Here is a 21,756-nt window from a genome sequence, read left to right as displayed (position 1 = left end):
CTTATGTTTTTGAATGAAATCAAGCAAATTTCCTTAGGTTTCAGGGGATTAATATAGACAACAAATTAAATGAAAGGCCAACTAAATGAAAGAGAAGTTTTTTTCATTATCTGACCAAAATACATCTCAAACACATAGCATTTTAAAGTGTCAAGTCATAAAATTGGCAGTGAGTGTTTGGTCTGAATCTTGCAAAATAGAAAAACAAACAATTTAAAATAGTCCTTAATGTCAGGTATTTATAAAATGTATGGCTTTGGTATGATAGTCATGTAATTATTGTTATTGTTTCTTCAGCGCTAACCTATCAGTGCTCAATGCAGCAGCTACATTACATTTGGACAAGACATCTCTTTGTGGGTTTTAGATATTATCTTTCCAAATGCAGTTTTAAAAAAAGGTAAGTCAGTGCAAACAGAATTGAAAAGCAAGCCTCTGGGTGCTCATTATGAATGAGGGTCTTTTTTGGAGGCTCAGACGTTGGGGCATTATCATTTTTTTTATTGTCACATTAGAAAGGTGATATTCCGAATGGAGGAGCATTCATGTATATGCAGCACCATTAACAGCCAATGGAACAGACAAGAAGCAGTTTTTTTTCCCTGCCAAGGCCAGGATCATGTCATCATCGGAACAAACAACAGAATATAAACATTACAAAACACAGTGGTTAAGGAAGTCATTTCAACAATTAAGAAATATGCGATCATTCAGCTCCGTACATCACTAAGAGGAAAGAAGCAACGAGAAATGTTAGGAATGTGGAGCCATTAAGCAAATTTACAAAACATGAACATGAGGTTTCTCCACTGATCAAACCCGCTTCAGAACACAGACAGAAAAACACTGTTCGTCCTAGTGGTGCAAATCAAAAAGAGAGAGAATCAGCAGAACGGCAATACTGGACTACAGTACAAAGGTCGTGCATACACACACTCTACTGCACACTATTCACAGTAATAACAAAATTGAAAAAAAGAATCTGTCTCTTCCTATTACCTGAACTGATTTTTCTCTCATTTGGCTCATTAACAAAATCCATCCGTTTCATCTCCTTACATCAGCCCATCAGCAGGGGGCGCTAAACACTTACAGGAGAAACTGTGGATGCTGAAACCTGAGGACTGCATTTGGATAGCGATCAGAAACCAAATATGCAACAGTCAAAAAAGTGTGAATGTGGATCAGATGGGTTTATAGTAATCACTGTGAAAAAGATAATAGGAAAACAAATGACCAAATGTCCATCGAAAGCTTTTTTTGGTCATTTTCCTTCCTGACTTGACTTGAAAATGCACCAGCAGCACAAAACCGAGCACACTTAAAACACTTCCAGTCTGTATTAACGACTGACAAAGGCTGGGCAAAAAACTTCAATACTTTTTTTTAGTATCAAAAGTTGGCATCAAATATCTGGTCAGATTTATGCTTTACTGTATTCATTTTTCCATCAAATAGTTCCTGCTTTAAATTGCGTTTTGCCAAAATTTGTACTGTCTTGTACAACGGCTTGTGTTTAGATTTCCAAACTTTGGTTGCCTTTTGTTTTTTTAAATCAAACAGAAACATTTTTTTAGAAAAACATGTTTTCTCAGAAGCAAAGTATGAAAAAAATATTCTTTTGGTTAAAGTGATACCCAGCCCAGCTACTGAGCTGAAAACCTCACTCCATATCCCCAGTGTTTAAATAACCAGCTGATATGAATGAATCTCCAGGTTTTGACACTCAAATGGCCCCAATGTGGAATGTACTCACATCAATAATACAAAAGACTGCTATCAAATTTCTCAAATACTCATGAATGTGCCCAGGTTCATGTAAAAAGTCAAAATTCACTCCCCTTGTTATGTTTTTTTTAGACTGAAGTTGTACAAAACAGCTTTGAAAGTAGCTTTTGTTCGCAAGTGAGACGCTGAAAAATCTGTTCTCCACGTTAGAAAACAGTAAACAATTCCTGGTCATTATTTTCGTAAACTTCACGGCTGTCGTTGCAGCTTCAGCGGGCAGTTGAGGGAAGTCCGTGTGCAGGCGCTTCTGCTCAGAAGCGTGCAGGGGGAGAAGGTGCCGGCGTCCAGCCCCGGCTTTGGTCATGACTGGAGGGTGTCTGCGCTGGGGGCCCTGTAGAGGTATTTCCAGATGGCGTAGTAGTGCACGGCCGCGGCCAGCGCCACAAACACGTGCCAGATAGCGTGGGCGAAGGGGATGACGCCGTCGCTCTTGAAGAAAAACACACCGAGGCAGTAGATGAGTCCGCCGCAGGCCAGCTCCTGAAGGCCGTCTGTGTTGTTCTGCACGCAATAAGAGGGAAGAAATAAGAAATGTCATGTGGAGCGAGTGTAGTGTGTTGACATGGTAAAATGGCCTAAGTGAGGGACTGATAAAGCCAAAAGCCGAAAATATTCAGTTTAATATCTATTGTGCACATGCATTAAGTCATTTTTGTCTGTAAAATAGTTGCCAAATGAGCACAGCATTTGGAAAGATGGTAGTTTTCACTCAACAACAGGAATGGGATATCAGGGTGCTGCTATATTCATTGAAACCACAGGAGGGCAGCAGAAATGAAAATATGAAATATTAAAGCTTGGTAAATGGCAACAGCATGTTATCAAGCATTATAATTTGTGCCAAACCTTGTAGAACAATATTTGCACTTTGCACAGCTCTTAAAATGCCGTATTTGTTCCAGATTTAATGCCACCATGTGCTGATCAAACTCTGACTGGATCACAATACGCCTTTTAATTAAACTAATCCTCCCTTTCTAGAACACATTTTTAACTACTCCACCCTGCTGCAGGAGCATCCTGTTGGGTGTGATGATTTGAGACATGCTAATAATCTGTATGTGACTGTTAATATATAAAGAAATGGTAACTTTACCATTGATGTCACGACTGATGCGGGGAAAAAACCCATCATCAAATAGAAGGCCAGCTCAACAAGTTTATACCTGGAAAGAATCAAATACAGCATGGTTACTAACAAGTAAACAGATGCAAATTCAAGCAAATATCAGGCACAAGCAAGACAGGAGAAGAGAGGGGTGTTAACAAACCTGAAGAGCAACAAATCTTGATATAAGTTTGAAAACATATCTGCTATCATCTGCTTAAAAATATATCTGAGCAAAAAATAATTTAAGTGATTTAAGACCTTCAGACCTTTTCTTAGCAGCCAAAGTTGTCGTTGTTGTGATAACTTGATGCACCTGGCAACACTCAGGGCATAAAAGGTTTCAACACCCAGGAAGAGCTCATTATTGTGACCGAGCACAAACAATCAAATGAAGCACTGATAAAACTTGCCAAACCTGTCATGACGGTTAAAATTATCTGCTACATCTGAATAAATCCGATCTTCTCATAAGTAAACTATAACTAAAACTCACAGTCTAAGAGATGTGCTTACAGAAGCCACTGAATTTAAGACCATTACATTTATGTTTGGCTGTTCACATTATTTTTTTAACGTGGCCAGTATCAGATTCCAGTCTGATCTGGTCACGGTCTTGGACTAAAGTGACGTAAAAGTCGCATGAATTCCAATGACGGTGGACGGGTCAGCCTGAAGTCGCACTGCAAAAAATTACTTTTAAGGGGTTAGAACCCACACGTTTTTGGCAAATTCTCTTAAAAAGTGATCCATTTTATTTATTTTTTTGTGACCAAAATGTTAAAAAAAAGGAAGACATTTATCACACACAAACACAACCACTTGGTGATCCACCACTACATTTAACTCACTTTTCATGATAATTGAAGACATATATGGTTCCAGCAGCAGCCATGAGCCACACAAACCAGCGCATGTGTGCAGCTAGTGGGCCCAACTCACGTAGGTTCAACCTGAGTACAAACAGAAGAAAAACATGCAACTAAATGAAACCTCCATTTACAAAATCACCATCCTTATATATGTGTATATATATATATATATATATATATATATATATATATAGCTCTGTATGACACTCACCAAGGTGTGTAGGAGGCAGCAATGAAGAAATAAATGACCACTCTGTCGCACATGTGGAAACAATGTTCCATAGACCTAAAACAAACAACAAACAGGTCACTTCTTATTTACTCACGGTCACACACAAGCAGGAACATTATTTGCATGTTCTTACAGGGAAAACCCGACACTTTAGAGGAAGTGACATCATGTTTCCACAGAGGGAGTAATCAAAAATAGGCTTTTTCTTCAGAGCAGAAGTTTTGACTTGGCAGCAAGTAAAGCACATATGTTGTCAGTATGGCTGAGTATCAATGCTGTATGTTGTTTTGTTCCATTTTAAATCAGCCAATTTTGAACTGAATTTCATTTATTTTTTTTCTGTTTATGTTTAGACAAAATGTAACATTTGGGAGCTCTGTCTTCTTTTGGTAAATGAAAAAAGGATATTTGTGTTTTAAAAACAAGGTGCTGAAAAAAACTGTTTTGTACAGGCAATAATCCAAGAAGCATTCATACTCTTTTACTCTTGAACAAATACAAACTCCCGGGGTTTCTGCTCCACAAAACGCCAAAATATGGCAGCCAATTATGCAGTAAACACTTCATCATTTAAAAGAAACTTGAAACCAAAAGAGCCATAGAAGTGTCTTTATACCCAGACATGACGCAGACATTCAACTTCCAAAACTCTGAATTACAATGCAGCTGCACTGTATCATTGCTTTTACTCTAAATATTACAGAAGGAGTGAATGGCTCTTTTGTCTGTGTCTTCGTGCATTATATATGTGTTTTTTTATGTCAGTCAACACGGTGGTTGCACTCTTCCTCACCTCATGTGGCTTTTCTTCCAGGTGATGATATGAAACACAGTGGAGACCAGGAAGAGGGCACACAGGCCCATGCCGTACACCCAGGCGGTGATCCTCTCCCAGCCGTTGTCGGACAGACGATGCAGAAACGCCATGCCCACAAAGGCTGGCACGATGAGGAGCTACAGAGATGGGATGAAACCATTAAAACAACATACACATCAGTTTCTAGATATGCCAAGTTACTGTAATATTTATAGAACGATAATGAGATTGGATTTGCGATTAAGTCATCTACATTAAAAAATGATTAATTCCAGCCACTCACTGCATGGGTGTAGCAGTTTGCAGCATGCTCATAGCAGGTGGGCTGATAGCGGCAGTTAGCAGAGGCCCGTCTGTTCATGAACCTGGAACACACACAAATACACAGAACAAGAAATAAACAACAATAGAGAGCTGAATCAGCACTGTGTCAACTCTTTTACCAATCTACAGTTCTGATTCTGTCCAAATCGAAAGAGAAGTGAATGACTAAAATGTTGATTTAAGGATGTTGACTATATCACGGTGCTTAGCAGCAGATAACAGTTGGGTGATAACACGTGATAGAGCAGCCAAGTCACATTAATCGAAAAAAATCAAACAACATAAGATCACTCAAGAGAGCAGATAAGAAGTAAAACAACAGATAATAAATAATAGACTATTTTGCTTTCCTCGACATTAATTATACACAAAGGTAGAGCCTTGTAATAATACGTTGTGTCTGACTGCATGCAAGGTAACCCTTTGAAACGTGGAGCATCAGTTTTCTTGCGCTCCATTCAGACGCCTTTCACATGCATTTAAACTTTTGAAATCTGAGCAAATTGGTTTGTATTCAAATGAGTACATTCATTTGTATTCATTTGTATGAAAACATACATGGCTAAAAAGGCAATGAGCAACGAGGCAAGAGATATCCCACAAATTGTAAGAAATTAGGAAAAGATGACAAGAATGTGGCCAGAAAACGGTTTACTATTAAGTAACTATTAACTATTTTAGACATTAACACATTGTTTTTGTTTTGTTTAGCTGTTTTTTGGGGTTTTGTTTTTTTTTTTGCTAAATTTCAGGTAATTTCTTTACTCATTGCTTGTAACTTCTTATACTGGTTAATAATAAAATTGCCATTATCATTTGATTTTGTAATTGCATGATTTAGAAATGAAAACTCAGTTTCCACAATTTCCCAAAATTATAGATGCCAGCTTTTCAGATATCAGAAAATAAGCTGCACTTTCCCTTTAAAAATGACTTATTACTAATTATCAAACTTGTTGCCGATTAATTTTCTATAAGGAACTCTGAATATAACGTGCTTGATTCGACTTTACCTATCTCTGTCTGTATTCACTTTTTTTTCTTTGTTCATATGTAATAACTGTTAGCAGACACACAATGCAACTTTAACAATCCTGTCACTCCAGCATTAAGTAAAACAGGTTTTTGCTAGCGGACGTGAAAACTGAGGTAACGTCAAAAAACTGGCATTAATGTGGGCAAGTATGAACAGCAACCCTGGTCTGACAGCCCAAACATCATTTTAACAGTGAGATTTTTAGATTTCACAAACCTCTGGAAGCTGTTCACTCTCTTCATTTCAGTGCCTTATCCACCACAGGAAGCAAAGAAAAAAAAATCAGCAAACGCTAGCAAACAAAAGAGCAACAGTGCCCTGCTTTACAAAGGGAATAACAAAACAATATGCTGTCCTGACAAACCAAAGGAAACGGAAGGCCTAGCATTAGCTATTCGGCTAACCTTATGCTACTCATTAGCTAACTTTCACTACAGCTACAAGGCACCGGCAGCATCAATACTCCTACTACAAAGGCACCATTTTAGTCTTTTTCTTAATACCATTCTGTAACAAATACTGGCTCACTGCCTCTTTTTTAAGCTAGAGATATCCATAAGCACCGAGCGGCAGCCGGGAAAAAAACCAAAAAGACCCCCGCAAGCAAGCAGCTCCGCCGGTCAATGACAGGCAGCTCCCCCCGCTGAGCCGTTCAACACAAAATATGATTTCTTTTTGTGCCCGGCCGCCCAACCAGTGGGGAGATGTTGAGTGATAGCGGGTTGAGCCAATGAGCAGCGAGATGACCGGCAAAGGGGCCAATTAGATGTTAGGTAGGCGGTGTCGTGCAGAGGAGCGTGACAGTCACATACTGAAATGAATATATTAAGATTGAGAGTGTTTATGGGAAAGTAACAAATAAACACGTAGACAGATAAATTGCCTAAACATAGAAACACTGAGACTTAGTTTGCTTATACTCAGTTTTCCCTGATTTCACTTTACTTTTTTGTGTTGTGGGAAGTGGTGTCTGTGTGTCGTGATGTTCAGCCCCCCCCAAATTGTGAAATTGTGAAATGCAGTTTGATTTGATCGTCCACAGTAGGACTGGCAAAATGTCAGATTTTCACTACACAATTATTGTGATCAAAAGAGTCCACTAAAACGGTCTAATAACAATATCTATAGAAATTTTGAAAAATAAATTAATAATGCCATCAGTAAAATTAAATTAAAATTTTCTTTATTGTGCATTTTTTTTCTTTTTGGCGACTGAATTGCGGTCAAAATTACATATGTAGGCAGGTGACAAGAGAGACTGTAAATATAACTGCAAAAAAGCATACTAATAGAGCAATAACACCCAATAAATGGTGAAAAGGCAAACATAGCGAAATCAGATTATTTACATGCTATTATCAAATGTGTATTTTCAACATGATGTAATTTTTTAAAAAAAATATTGCAATTATTGTTAATAACAGTATATCATTGCACCCCTAGTTGACGATAATATTTGAACAGAGGTCAAAAGATCGATTTAGACAAACACTGCATAGCAAGAACAGAGGTATTCCAGTTTGTGAACTTTATGTTGAACTAAACAAATTCAAAAAAATATCTATCACATGAAAATGGAAATTATAAACAGCTATTTGCAGCTTTATGGTCAGCAACACCAAAATTCGCAAAGTTGGTGAAAAATTATGGGAACAATGATAAGACTTGAGAATAAGTCCTTGCCATAATACAGTTATAGGCTATAAATTAACCATCTACTGCATGTTCATGTTGTAAACCAGGTTCCTTCTTAAAGAATCTTTTACCTGTCTTTGGGCGTTTAATATGGTCTTAACTCAATTAAATTGAGATCTGATAATCCTGCCACTTTTTTTCAAATGTTGAAGCTTACATTATCATACAGCGAGTTCTATTAAACAAATATGTTTTGTCAAGCACACACATTACATAAGACGTTCCTCTCTGATTGAGGATGCAACATAGACAGACAGTGATTGTGTCAGCAGTGTACACTCATCATGAACTGAAACTAACAATTGCTTTTTTACCTTTAATATGTTTAAAACTTAACCATTTGACAGATTTTATTGTAGAGACAGGTCCCTGCAGTGGGTATCGTGGAATATGTAAATGTATAAATCTGGTGATCCAGCAAGAGTGATGACAACAATCTGGGCGTGATGTTGCAGCAGACAAAGTGACACAGTCAGACGGTGAACTGCACAAGCAGTGTCACGCTGTAACAGCTCAGTTACATAACAGGGCTGTAACTTGATCAGTGACTCTTAGATATAACAGAGGGTTTACGTAAGACCAAAGTGCAATCCCCGGGCTTAATGAAGTTCATGCTGTACACTCAATTGCTGCGGGTATCGCTGTGCACAACAGGAAAGGAACCAGTTGAACCCTTTGTTTTTGCCTACAAATGTTTATTCTATAGACACTAAGCAACAATGATATACCAGCCTATACATAAAGGTATCTGGGCTTTTATGGTACACGTAGCAGTTACTGTACCAGTGTGAGCAGAGAATGGGATCGATCCAGACAAAGAGAGAGCTCATTGTCATTGTTTGGCTTTTAAAAAGGACATTAGCACAGACAACGGGGGAATGCCAGAGGCCATATGTCAGGGGACAGTGTCTCCTTGTTTCTGGCTGTTGTCTGCTGCTCTTTCCCCATGCTGTTTTACTAACACCTCTAATGTGATACAGACCTGAGAGCTGCAGGTTGCCAGCATGTCACAGAGGCTCAGGATATCTTTCTGTCCTGGCCGTAAACAATCCCTGTCAATGTCTGACTCGGACTGGCTACATCTTCTGCTTGGTGGTGGATGGAGTTTCTCTGGTGTTTAACCCGTACTCTCACATCACATCAGTAGCTGTATCCATTTACACTCACTCCTGTCTGTTTATGCTCCTAAGTTGTGCAGTTGAGAGCAATGATTTGACTGAAAGATGCATTTGTGACACACAGCTGCATTTAAGACACTAAGAATCAGCAATACTTAAAAGAGCTAGAGTTAGAGTTGAATACAGTAAAAGCCTTTGCCCAGATAGAAAGGAACGTTTTCACAACATAGGCTAATGTTACCGACAAGATGTAATAATGTTTTAAGGAAAACATTTCAATCAAATGTTCAAATAACATTTAATGATGTTTATCATTCCAAATAATGTAAAGGTTAAATGTTAAAGAAGACGTAACATTTTAACTGCATCATTCTGAGGATGATTTGATGATGCTGAGTGGTGACAGGTCATAGAATGTTCTTTTATTAAAAAAAAAAAATGTGACAGTGTTACATGAGAACAAAGGCAGATCATTTTTAAAAGTAACATTCAGAAAATGTTTTCAGGATGTTATTAAGGCCTAAGATTTCTCAACATTTTGAAAAATAATTAAAGAAATAATAAACATCTTTAATATTTTGATGATGTTTATCGAAAATGTTACCCAGAGGAACACTTGCCACTGAAAACATTACCAAAACATTGCATTGTACCATTCTTAGAATGTTTTTAGAACCAAAAATTGGAAGCTGGTTATACATCATGGTCCAACCACACAGGTGTTTTCATTCATTTTTGTCAGATTATAACTACTCACAGGAGTATTTGCATATGCAAAGATTGATCTCAAAAAGTACTTAACTGATTTAACATGGCACTACAATAACATTGATGACTGTTTACCATGATGGACTGTTTACCACCACATAGGTTGTTTGTTTCTACCCTCGAACACAACCCACAAGAGCTCTCCTGCCCTGAGCACCCCTACCTGCGGTAAAAGATCAATACAAAAATAAAATTAAAAAAAAAACATGGTTTAAGTTGTGGTAAGGATTATGCAACAAAACCTTTTGGTTCAGTTTAGGAAAAGATTATGGTTTGGGTTGAAATAAATATGTTTGTCAGGTACGTAATATTAGCTTAACTAACATCATATACATAATGTTACGTACAGTTGTGTCATGTCAGTTAAGGTAACATAAAATAGGTCAACGCTGACTTTTTTTACACAGGACACAAGCAATGGTCCTCTGGGTCACAGTCCTGTCACATACGTAGCATTATGTTAACTGATGTCATGTACATATCAGTGTGTGAGATCATGTTGGTTTATGTCACTTAAAATAGCTCAATATTGACCCTTTCTCTCACACAGGACACAAACATAGGTCTCCTGGGTCAAAGTCCTGTCATGTATGTTAACAGTAGCTGAACTGATGTCATTTACGTATTGTTACATTAGATGAAGTCTGTTAACGTAACTTAAAATAACTCAAATAATGGCTTTGTGTTTCACACAGGACATGAACAACAGTCTCCCGTGTCATTGTGTTAAATCACGTCAGTTTACGTAACTTAAAATAACTCAACATTTACCATTTTATTCACACAGGACACAATCAGAGGTCATGGGTAAGAGTCATGTCACATACACAACATCATGTTAACTGACATCACTTACACAATGTTATGTTACATCATGTCAGCTAACACAATCCAAAACTAACTTGACGGTGACTTTTTGTTTCACATGGGACACAGGAGTGTTCCTGTGTCACAGTCCTTTGTTTGTTTGACCAATCCACGACCTGAACACTGACTTTGTTGCTCTTTATGCTACTTAGACTGACTTCCTCCTTTGCTCCCATCATAATTCCTGCAGCCACTAGAGATCACTGCCTAAATATGTCAATATTGGTTATAATAAGCAGCTTGTGCAAATGACATGATGCCATTTGGGGGGTTTCCTTACTTAAACTTGACGCCTACATTACCCATATTGCAACTTGACCGCCAACAGCTGGGTGAGAGATTATGCTAGTAGCAGCTACTGTATTCTGGAGCCTCTAGCATGCAGAGGGCAGTGTGCTACAGAGGTCACTTTTTTCTTACTCCAAGAATATTCTTACTCTTAATTACTTACCCGATTGTGTTTCATTTTCTTACTTGTAGTCTTTAGCCCCAGCTAACTCAAGTGACATGCTTGAGGACATTTACCAGACTTCACACCCTTCACACCCTCTGGATCTCAAAAGACTTACTACATGAAGGCTACACATCAGCAGTACAACTCCTCAAGACCTGTAAACAAGTCCTGCCACTTTTTTGTTGCATGTTAGGGCGGGATGGATTAACTATGTATCATCCTAGCAGTCACACCCTTATTCACTTTGACTGATGCTGGTATGAGGGCCGACTTAAAGCATGTGTTTCATGTTTCAGTGTGATTTTCTGGGCATCGCCTTCATATACTTTTAGAGCTGAAGTCAACTTTGTTTGATACATCAGTCAATAAAAACAATCAGACACATTGTTTTGAAAGAAAGACTTCATTATTCTTTCAATGTGCCATCATTCTGTTTGTTACAACTAACTGCACCGCTCTCAGAGGACCTTTACATTTTGGCAGAGTGACTGTACCTTTATTAGTAAAGGAGCTTTAGTGATATCGCATAAGTCCCTGCCTGGATCCGCCCGACCTCAAACTGCACTTTGGTCTAATTTGCCAGAAAACACCTGTGTAGGTATGCATGACATTTAATGTAAGGCTCTGGATTTCACCTCTGGATTTCCAAAAGAAAGCCACAGTCCAATCTTTTCTGTGCATATCAGCATAGGTTAAGTATAAACCTATAAAGTATAAAGTTTAATCTAAATCAGAATGATCCACATTTGGAAATTCAATTTTTTGCGATGCGATCCATTATTCCATCCCTGATCCAGATACAAACTTTTCAAGATTACAGAAAAATTGAGAGTATAAATTGAAAGTTCAAATTTTTTGTCTAAAGTCAACTTCATCACTGTAATGGTTAAAAAAATCATGTGCAAAATATAAATAAATATATCTTTACATATATATATATGACCAAAAGTTAGTTTTATTGTATTTTGTTCCTAAAATCCTCCCTGAATCCATCCTTCTGCTGGGATCAGGATAATCCCTAATTTTTGGATCAAAAATATTCCAATCCTACTAAGAAGTTTTGAACAACACATGCTGTAGTCTGAATTACATGCCCTTTCTTTTTTCTCAGTACGCACTGCATCTGCCCTTACCTAGTATGTATCGTTGCACAAAGTGTGCAAACATTTGGGAACAATCCATTTGATAATAAACTTTTTTTTGCATAAATTTGGTTTTAACATTAAGTATGACTGGTGGTTTTGAGATAGTAAGGTCAACTTAACTCAGAAATTCAACAGAAAAAGAAATTATCCATAAATGTTAATGAAAATATGTGATGTTACCAAACTCCATGAACCAATATGAGCAATGAAGGAGGTACAGTATGTCTCTGCCTGTACAAGTGCAGCAAAGCTCACAGACTGTTTCACTGGACTGTCAGCTGATGTAATTCACACATACTGCAAAACATTCTAACAGGAAATACAAAGGGACCCATTAAAATGATTATGTCAAGTCTGAAAAGGTCTATGGGAGGATTGTGTTAATCCAATGGAGTGTATGCATGTCAGTCCTCAGAAGAGCTCTGTGTGGGTATACCATAAACACTGATCCAATGAATTAAGTTCTTTATTGACCTGGTACAGTATTTTGAACCCTCATAAAGACAACTCTTTAATTATACAATGGCTCTCGGTTGTCCACTTCCAAGTTGTAAACATGGGACTTTTTCTAATCCCAACCTTACATCCATATATTTATCAAACTTTCTAGACCCAGCTGTCCACCAGTCCCCTCCTCACCCTGCCCCTCCATGCACACCTGTCCCTCGCTCCCTCATCAAGCCACACCTGTCCCTCATCAAGCCTCAGCACATATTGCTTGGCATGTTGTCTGCCTGCTGCAATAGTCTTTCCCTGCTGTCTGCCTCACATTCTTGCGTTTGTCCAACTGTCCTGTAGATGCTGATCCTGAACTTTGACCATTGTTTCATGAAAAGTGCCTTTACCTTTTACTGCATCTGCAGTTGGGTCATTCTCCCTGCTTTCAAAACCCTTAACTCTTACTGATTGTACAAACACCCAAAAAACACTGATAATATAACACTGACAAAGAAAAAGCCATTAAAGCAGTCAGCGGAAGAACTGGATGACTTGTCTACTTCTGCATTCACAAACAAAAGCAAACCAAGAAAGATAATGTGAAAAAGCAAGTTTTGTTATATTAGAACCGCAGTTTGTGAATTTATTTAAGACTGCAAATGGACAACTTCGCTTCAATTGCAATTTTACATTTTCTTTTGGGTGGTTTTTTTTTAAAAAGCATTGCTTGTGTGGATGGGAGGTTTTAGAAAGAAGGAGAAAACCTTGCTTGCTAAAATACCCATTTATAGCTACATGTGGCCTGCAGGCCTCAGTTAACCTCTAGGGCTCACTTTGACATTGCATACACTCGCATAGCTCGGTGCACAAAATGCACTTGCTAAAATCAAGCTTTAAACAAATGTTATACAATAAAAACATGTTTTATTTTCATTGAGCCTATTTTCTATTAGCACAGCAACACAGCATCAATTTCTGAAACTAACATTATCTCATCGGCCTGATAAGTTAGGGGTCAAAGGTCAAACATGATTATGTTTGACATAACCTCATGGTCATATCAGGACCAGACATCTGCTGACCTGGTTTCAGTACCTTAAACTTTATTACCCTCAGCTGCTCAGATATTATTTCAAACTGAGAAGACTGAACTGTAAAAAGATAAGAATCCTCAACAGGTTTAAACTCCAAACTATGGAGACACACTGGGCTGTAGCAGCCTACAACATCTTCTTCTGGTCTTGCAGGGCAGACATATAGGTGGGAGTGACCTTAGAATGAAAGAGGCTTTATGTACACGCGTGACACGGAGTTTAACAGCTTTATAATTGGTTTACTGTTTCATGCTAGAATGCATGGCCCATAGTCCACATCCAGTAGGTAAGGTTAGCAAATGAATGCAGAGGAAATGTATCTGATATCACATTAATTATATAGCAAAATAAAGACTAAAACTGTAAAAGCAGTATGGAAAACTTAACCTATACTTGAAATAAAAATTACTTCAGCAGAGGATGCTAAGCAAATTATGAAAAAAAGTACAGAAGATTGTTTTTTTAATCAAGTATTAACAACAAAATATGCTACTCAGATTGAAAATGAATATTAATATGTTTTTATTTGTAAGCTATTCTTGCATGTCCCAACTTTCCATTAATGTTCACCTGAAATTCAAAAAATGTATCAGTGTGTTTAGGTCTGAAGCTTTGCTGCTGCAGTTTTGTTTGTTTTTTCCTGAGTTAACTAATCTTGCAATTAACAAACTGAGTCTAGTATGCTCAGTGTCACAGGCACTGTATCATAACAAAGAAAAAATCAAAAGCTGCCCATATTTTGTGAAAACATTCCAGACGTTTAAATTTCAACACATTTTAAGAAAAAAATTCCACATATTACAGACATTAAACGACTGTTACAGCACTTATACCTTCATGTGTCATCGAAAAGTATGTAATGTATCATTATAATGATGATAATAGCAATATAAATGAAATATTTTCCCAAATAATCCAAAAATGACTGTCTTATGATCATAACGGCCAATAAATAATAGATCAAACTGCTTTTAATTCATCATATCAGTGAATTACATTCATTAGTCCAGACATGCAGTACAAAATTGATATGTTATTAGATTGGTTATACCAGTTTTTGTTTTTTCTTATGTTTTCATGAACATTATCAAAGTAAAAAAATGTATTCATAAATGAGGCCCACTGTATGATATCTGGCTTTTATGAGGTTGAATACAATGTGTTTAAAGCGTCTTTCACCAACAGTAATGCAGGTGCTGAGGGCGCTTACTAAATTAATGTTTTCATCGGGGGGGGGGCACCAAATTCTGGGCGCCTTGACAGTCTCTGGCTTCCCGGCCTTCCTCTCTTGATCCAAGTCTCTCCATGCACCTTTTGAAATTTTTTTTCACAAAGTCAGTTTGCCTTCTGTCCCTTTCATCTGTTTTGGAAGCTCTATTTTCCTTTCTTGGAGAAAGACATGGCAGTGTACGTTGATGGTCCAGCAGCATAAACAGTCACTTACTCAGCCAGATGCATTTACACCAAGCAGCAACCTCCACCAATGTGGAGATGCAGCATAAACAGCACTCCACAAACCAACGGGTTTGTGGAGTGCTCTGAACATTTACAGTCTATGTGTAGAGCCCCCCCATTCCATTAAGACTTTGGGTACTTAGTCATACATTCCACCAACCATAACGCTGCTGAATGTTGAGTTGCATTAACTCGCTTGCAGGGTTTAATGAAATTGTTGTTTCATTGCAAAACATAAAGAGAATCATATGTTTCCTCTGCTTGTTTAGATACCCAGAGGCAGGGTTGGGTGGAGGTGAAACTGATAATTTACAGTAACCTTCTTGGTATGGTAAAATATGCGAGAAGATATAATGAGAAAAGATCCAAAGTGAATATCAGCCACTTTGTGGTCTTTATAAATATATATGATGCAAATACATTTGGAGACATTTCAAATAAGATATGATTTGTCTGGATTACATAATGTATTTACCAACTTCTTGGCTTATCTTCACAAACTTAACAAAGATTGCCATTGATTTTTTTATGAATAAGATCCAGTTTCTGCACATTTCTCAGAAGCAGTAGGATTACACTCAGCTTAAGGTTTCTGTCCATGTTCACTGTGAGACTTCTCAGAGCTATGTGATCTATTTCTGTGGGTGTTGGCAGCTCAAAGTGAGAGCTGTAATCACAGTGGGTTGAATAATCAGATGCTAGGCCACACAGTGTCTTTATTAACCAACAAAGATTCAGTTTCTTGCTTCTCCTGTCCTTATGCACTGATTCAGACTGAAGTATTATTCATGCATTTGTTCCTGGGAGGTAAATATGCTCTAGAGGCTAAAAATACCACTAAATACCACTAATGGATTCTTTAACCTGTGTACCATTGTCCATGTTGTCCAATATAAAGGCAAATACAAACTATCACCAATACATCATTAAAAGAATATATATATATATATATATATATATATATATATATATATATATATATATATATATACATACCATCAATTGTTAGGAAGCAGGGTGGATGGATTGGTCAAACAAATACAGGACTTTGACCCAGGAAACTGTTGTTTTTGTCCCAGACCAAAACTCAATGCTGAGTTATTTCAATTGAGTGTTATTTACTTCATGCATGTAATATACTTCCTTACAAACATTAACCCAAATCATTTCCAAACCATGATCTTTTCTGCCTAACCTTGTAGTTTTGTTTCCTACAACCGCAACTCCTTCACAATTTTACATTGCTGTGGCATCGGTTCACATGTTACGTATGTGACTGGACTTTAACCAAGGATACCACTGTTTGTGTCCTGTGTGAAACAAAAAGTCAACATTGAGTTATTTTAAGGTACCTAGACTGATGTAATGCAAGTGATACATAACGCTGTGTACTTGATGTCACTTAACGTCATGTATGTGATGTTATATCACATAGATAATAGAAACACTTGTTTTGCCCCAAACCATTATTTTTCCCAAACTTAACTTATTAGTTTTGTTGTGTAAACCTAACCAAACTGTGACTCTTTCATCATGTTAACCAGGTGTTTAAAACATTTGTGATGAAGTCATGCCATTGGTAGGGGTACTAACTTAGGAGAAGCTCATGTAAATAGTGTTAGCGGATGGGCCAAGGATGCAAATTTGTGTTTCCTAGGATGGCAAGGCATGACCCGGCCTACTCTGCCTTACTCTGGCTCTGATTGGCTCTACCCTGATATTCTAACCTAACCTTCTAACCATCTCACTCCTCATTCCTAAACTTAACCAACAAAGGCCAAAAGCAGGCCACTAGCCAAACAGAGGGAGATTAGGGCAGTTCACACCTTGCATCCAAGGAAAAGCAGTAGGATTTGTTGAAATGTGATGGCATGCTAGGCCAGCCACCTAATGTAGGTAAATAGCATGCTGGGGTTTTATTCAGCTATCAGCTAATGAACTACACTCTACTACATATACAGCACATATTAATATGATATAAAACATCTTAACCCAGCCATACATTTGCTTTATTTTCCAGAAAACGTTTGTCCAAATAAAACTCCAATTGGGGTCTTTTCCAAGAGGCCCGTTTAATTTATTTATTGAGCAGAATCTGACAGGTTCTTTTTTTTTCTTTTAGTTCCTCTTTCAGATTTGACAGGCTTTGGGGTTTCATTCAGTGCAGTTATCTAGATAACTCAGTAAATCTGCTCCTTGGATGAAAGCCCCTGCTTTGATTCCAGACCCTCTGACTGCTCTGACAGCTAATCGGTCTGATTACAGCAAAACCCTGCACGTAAGATCCTTTGCAATGAGTGGCCTGTAGAATTGCTTGGACAGAGCAGGAAAGAGCATAAAAGCAGATGCCGAATATAATCGAAGTGAAGTCAGAGGCCATTGAAAGAATAAATACTGAGTGCATGATAGGAGAGATTGATCAAAACAAGTAGTTAATCCTGAAGGGAATGGCCGTGTACACCCAACAACTACCCTTGTAGCTTTGTGTCAACTGTACTCCGTTTACTTACTAAACACACCTATCGTGTGCTTCATTCTTGTTTACACAAAACTTTGTTTGCATGTTTCCACAGACTTGATTCACCATATCTGCACTTGAGTGATATGAGCGATATAAGAGACAAAGGAATGTAAGGATGTTGGTAATCTGATGAACAAACTTTCGGCCACAGTTGAGCGTGTATTGTAGCAGGTGCGCTGAGTGCCAGATCAAAGGGTTAACATTTTCCTGTAGTGTGGGTGGAGTGATTAAAGGCACACATCTCAAAATTAGAATGTAGACGCTGCAGGTCAGGACCTTGATCAGAGAGCCTTCACCCATCTGTCTGCCGCTTTGATGACCACATCCATGCACATCACATTTCCTTCAGTTATGCAAGAGGTTACCGTCCGTCCAGACTTAACCAAATGTTGAACACTAATCCTTAAATGGTATCCAATCAAGAGCAATGCACCCTTGATTTCGACAGAGTAGTTAAAGGAGAGATAATAGTTTAATCTACATGTTGGGGAAAACGATCAAAGTCCAAAGACAACAAAATGTGACAAGTGTTTCACCGGCTTTAAGGCACTTGTTTTTCTGAAAATGCTTCTTTTAAAATCTCCACAGATGGTAAGACTCTCCTCGTAGTTTCTCCTCTACTACACTTCTCTGTGTTTTTATAACCCTAACCTTAATCCTACCGCCTTTCTGTCATCACAACACAACAGCAATGCCCTCTTTATTCCTTGTGCTTTATCAGTTGTGACAGTTGTGCTCTCCAGAGCAGGCTGCAGGCTTTGACCCGAGATCCTTGAGATAAGGAGGGATTTCACATACATACACACAGCACTTAAAGGCATCAACGCTCTCCCTTACCTTCCAAGTCTGGTCCTGTGCAGGTCCAATCCTAACATTGTTCCAGGTTGTAGATGTAAAAAGAAATGTACGCACAAAAAGAGAGAGTCAGGTATTTACAAAGGTGAGTCCACTTATTCTCACTCAGACCATCGTGCTTTTCTTCTCTCTGAAGTCCGAGTGCGTTGGCTCGTGGTAGGTCGTTATCATGTTGGCAGTGTCCCACCGTGCCACCGGGGCAGGAGAGCTCTGCATCACCACCAGCCTGATGGGAGACTGAGTCGGCTGCGGGTCCGGGGCGTATTCTTTGGTGGGATCTTTGCCCCGGCAGTCGTACATGATACACGATATCAGGAACACCAGGAGCAAGATAACGTAGCTGGCGATGAGGATGCAAAGATTCAAAGTGACAGGATCGATCTCCTGGTAGTTTTCCAGAAAGCCCATGGTGCCCGCTTCATGCTGGGCGGCCCTGAGGCCTCGAAGAACAAGCACCTCAGAGCAAGGGGAAGGTAGAAGGTATGGATAGCTGCTGCAGACCGAGAAACACTAAACAAGCCTGGCGACAGCAGGACTATCTCCCTGTCTATCCTCTTCAATCTGTCTCTCTACTGTCCTCCCCCTCCCTCCATCCACCTCACTTCTGTCTCTCACCTCTCTGTTTCAGATGAGCGCCGTGGATACGTGGCTTTGTGGTAAAAATACTTTAATCCGCGCCACTCCTCCAACCTTGAATTTCTGCGATCAATGGCTCCCTTTAATAACTTAAGCCTCAATTGTAACTCAGCAACTGGGACAGACTCTGTGTTATATCATCTGCTAGCAAGTGGACATTAATTACTGTGTATGTGACGTATTTGAGAGTATATCTTGTGTGCATGTGTGAGTGTGTTTGTGTGTGTGTGTGTGTGTGTGTGTGTGTGTGTGTGTGTGCGTGGTGTAATCTTAATCTTGATTGTGAGTGGGGATTGACGGAGGAAGCCATCTGGCTAAACAGAGGCCGCACAGCGCGACTAAAAGGCCACTCAGAAAATGCCAACATGCTAGCAAAAGACTTCATGAGAAAAACTCTTCCTTGTAAAATCTATGACTTCACATAATTTTGTTGAACATGGAATCTGGACAGCTTAAAGCACTTGTCTTCCTCTGTGTCAGACTCCTCTTTGCAGGCTACCAGGGAATAAGAGACGGGATTATCATGGTGGACAGCAACTCCTCGGGTTTATAATCTCTGTTGATGCATGACAAAGCACGCCATGGTGGCGTGGGTCTGCAGGCCTGAAAATGTGTGTGTTTGTGTAGAGGTGACACTTCAGTTGCGTGTGTCTGAACAAGTGATCTGGATTTCTTGTTGTGAGGCAGTCATTTGAGATTACTGTAGATTGATGGACAGCAGAGGGCAGCAATAAGCAACATTAGCAGTGAGTGCAGAACCACAAGAAGCAGAGCTGGAGGCTGAACTTTGACCCAGACAAGAACTTCATTAGGCAGGGAGGGGTGTAACACACAGAGTGCAAATAAAGCATGAAAAATAAAGACAATCTGATTGTCAACACGTTTCGTCGCATGTCCTTCCTTTTTAAAAACTTTTTACCTTTTGCGTAATGTTTGATTAAGACTGCACAGTGATTTTCGGCATGTTTTGAGACAAAATTATGCTGGGGAAAAAAAAGAAACTTGGTGTGTATACACTTAATGTGTGTGTGTGTTGGTGATTGCGACAACTATTGCTCTATTGTGTAGTGCACACAAAAGAGAGGAGACTTTGCATTAGATGGAAAAAGTTAGTTATGAATATCAGGTTAAGGAAATACAGTTCTGGTTTCCTCATGTACTGCTTGAATTTGAGATTTTGGACTATTTGTGCTCATAATGCTTCTTTCAGACACACATAGGTGTTTGTTTTTGTTATGTTTCTTTTCTGTAGAAATGCATGCAAAAAGTGTATTTTTATCTAGAAATGCATCATTTGCATAGTTTAATATAACATAAAAAATGGTGATATGTGTTAGGGTTTTCTTTCTCTCTCTCTCTCTCTCTCTCTCACTTTCTCTCTCTCTCTCTCTACCTAGTGTTTTATTTTTCATCTAATAATGTGTAGAATCATACAAATCTTTTTTTTCTTAAACTCTGAGCCCTAATCTTCACTTCAGTAGCACTATCATACACCAAACGTTCCAGTTTTATTCCTATATATATATATATAGGAATAAAACTGGAATATATATATATATATATATATATATATATATATATATATATATATATATATATATATATATATATATATATATATATATATATATATATATATATATATATATATGCTGGAGGTTATGTTCATATATCATTCATAGCCTGATGTATTTAGCATTTTATTCCTAAAAACATGGAGAAAAAGGATCTTTGTATGGCTGATGATTGTCTGATTAAAAAAAAAACCTATATCCAAAATTTCCTCTGTAAACCTGACTATGTCAACAAAATTAAATTAGAATTTCGTGTGAGTGTTCATCAGAAACAGAAATTTTGAACCTAGCTTAAGCCAATGTTCAGATTTCTGTTCCAGAAATGTGTGCAAGTTGGTGCCTTTTTGATTAGATAAAGCCTCAGATTTAAACATAACAGAAAAATCAGAATCAGAAAATCAGAAAATTGTGAAACAAAAAAGCAATCAGCTGGGGAGGTTTCATGGTGATATCCATAAGTTCAAAGTTTTACCCTATTCTAGTTTCTCCCCTCAAAAAAAAGGTCTCTGAACTGTTGCTTGTATACTATGGGTGTCATCCACAGTACTTTGCCAGGAAAAAAATATCTTCTTTCAAGGGTTAACTCTTTTGCAACACAAATGTTTGTCTTTTGGCATCTTTACTCATAAAAATGAAAACTCCAACAACTGCACTAGAGGAGAATAGGACCAACAGGGAAGCACACTAAATATTCCCCAACAAAAAGAGTATTCATAACATAAACAGGGAGAGCATGAAATCAAGCACTAATCTCCTGCAGAACAAACTGTCAGTCATGATGTTTCCTGCCTCCTGGTATATATCAGCGAGTGTGGGCAGCAGATGTACACGTTACATCTGCACAGCACAGAATGACCTCACTCCTATGCTCATGTTAGGCTGTAATCCCTCTGCATGCTCAGGAAACTGATGTTAGGAGCAAAAGGCTTGACCCTGATCCTGCCTGACCCCCACAAAGG

At 38.3% G+C, this 21,756-nt stretch overlaps 1 protein-coding gene and 1 pseudogene across 2 annotated transcripts; both read right to left on the bottom strand.

The window, feature by feature from the left end:
- Positions 1-480: 480 nt before the first annotated feature.
- mmd (monocyte to macrophage differentiation-associated) lies at positions 481-18,741 on the bottom strand. 2 transcript variants are annotated; one of them, XM_088069529.1, is made up of 7 exons: positions 18,570-18,741; positions 5,101-5,182; positions 4,794-4,954; positions 3,980-4,054; positions 3,748-3,849; positions 2,885-2,954; positions 481-2,289 (listed from the first exon to the last, which is right to left on the bottom strand). In XM_088069529.1, exons 1-7 carry the CDS (start codon positions 18,605-18,607, stop codon positions 2,089-2,091), a joined length of 729 nt encoding a protein of 242 aa, XP_087925655.1. In that variant the 5' UTR covers positions 18,608-18,741; the 3' UTR covers positions 481-2,088. The 2 variants fall into 2 exon arrangements, with proteins under 2 accessions (XP_087925655.1, XP_042360813.1); XM_042504879.2 differs by lacking the exon at positions 18,570-18,741 and adding an exon at positions 6,394-6,872.
- LOC121938544 (small integral membrane protein 36 pseudogene) lies at positions 18,693-20,293 on the bottom strand (annotated as a pseudogene).
- Between the last annotated feature and the right edge of the window lie 1,463 nt (positions 20,294-21,756).

This window comes from Plectropomus leopardus, chromosome 18 (assembly GCF_026936395.1).
Source record: "Plectropomus leopardus strain MGB_pleo_1.0 chromosome 18, ASM2693639v1, whole genome shotgun sequence".
NCBI lineage: Eukaryota > Metazoa > Chordata > Actinopteri > Perciformes > Serranidae > Plectropomus > Plectropomus leopardus.
This window is presented reverse-complemented; position numbering and strand designations above follow the sequence as displayed.

What these genes read in the sequence shown, in the direction of transcription:
- mmd (XM_088069529.1), bottom strand. Translation starts at nt 18,607, where the DNA reads ATGTTAGGATTGGACCTGCACAGGACCAGACTTGGAAG. An exon ending in CACAGGACCAGACTTGGAAG is followed by an intron (nt 5,183 to 18,569) that starts GTAAGGGAGAGC and finishes TGTGTGTTCCAG; the next exon opens with GTTCATGAACAGACGGGCCT. An exon ending in TGGAAGAAAAGCCACATGAG is followed by an intron (nt 4,055 to 4,793) that starts GTGAGGAAGAGT and finishes TGTTTGTTTTAG; the next exon opens with GTCTATGGAACATTGTTTCC.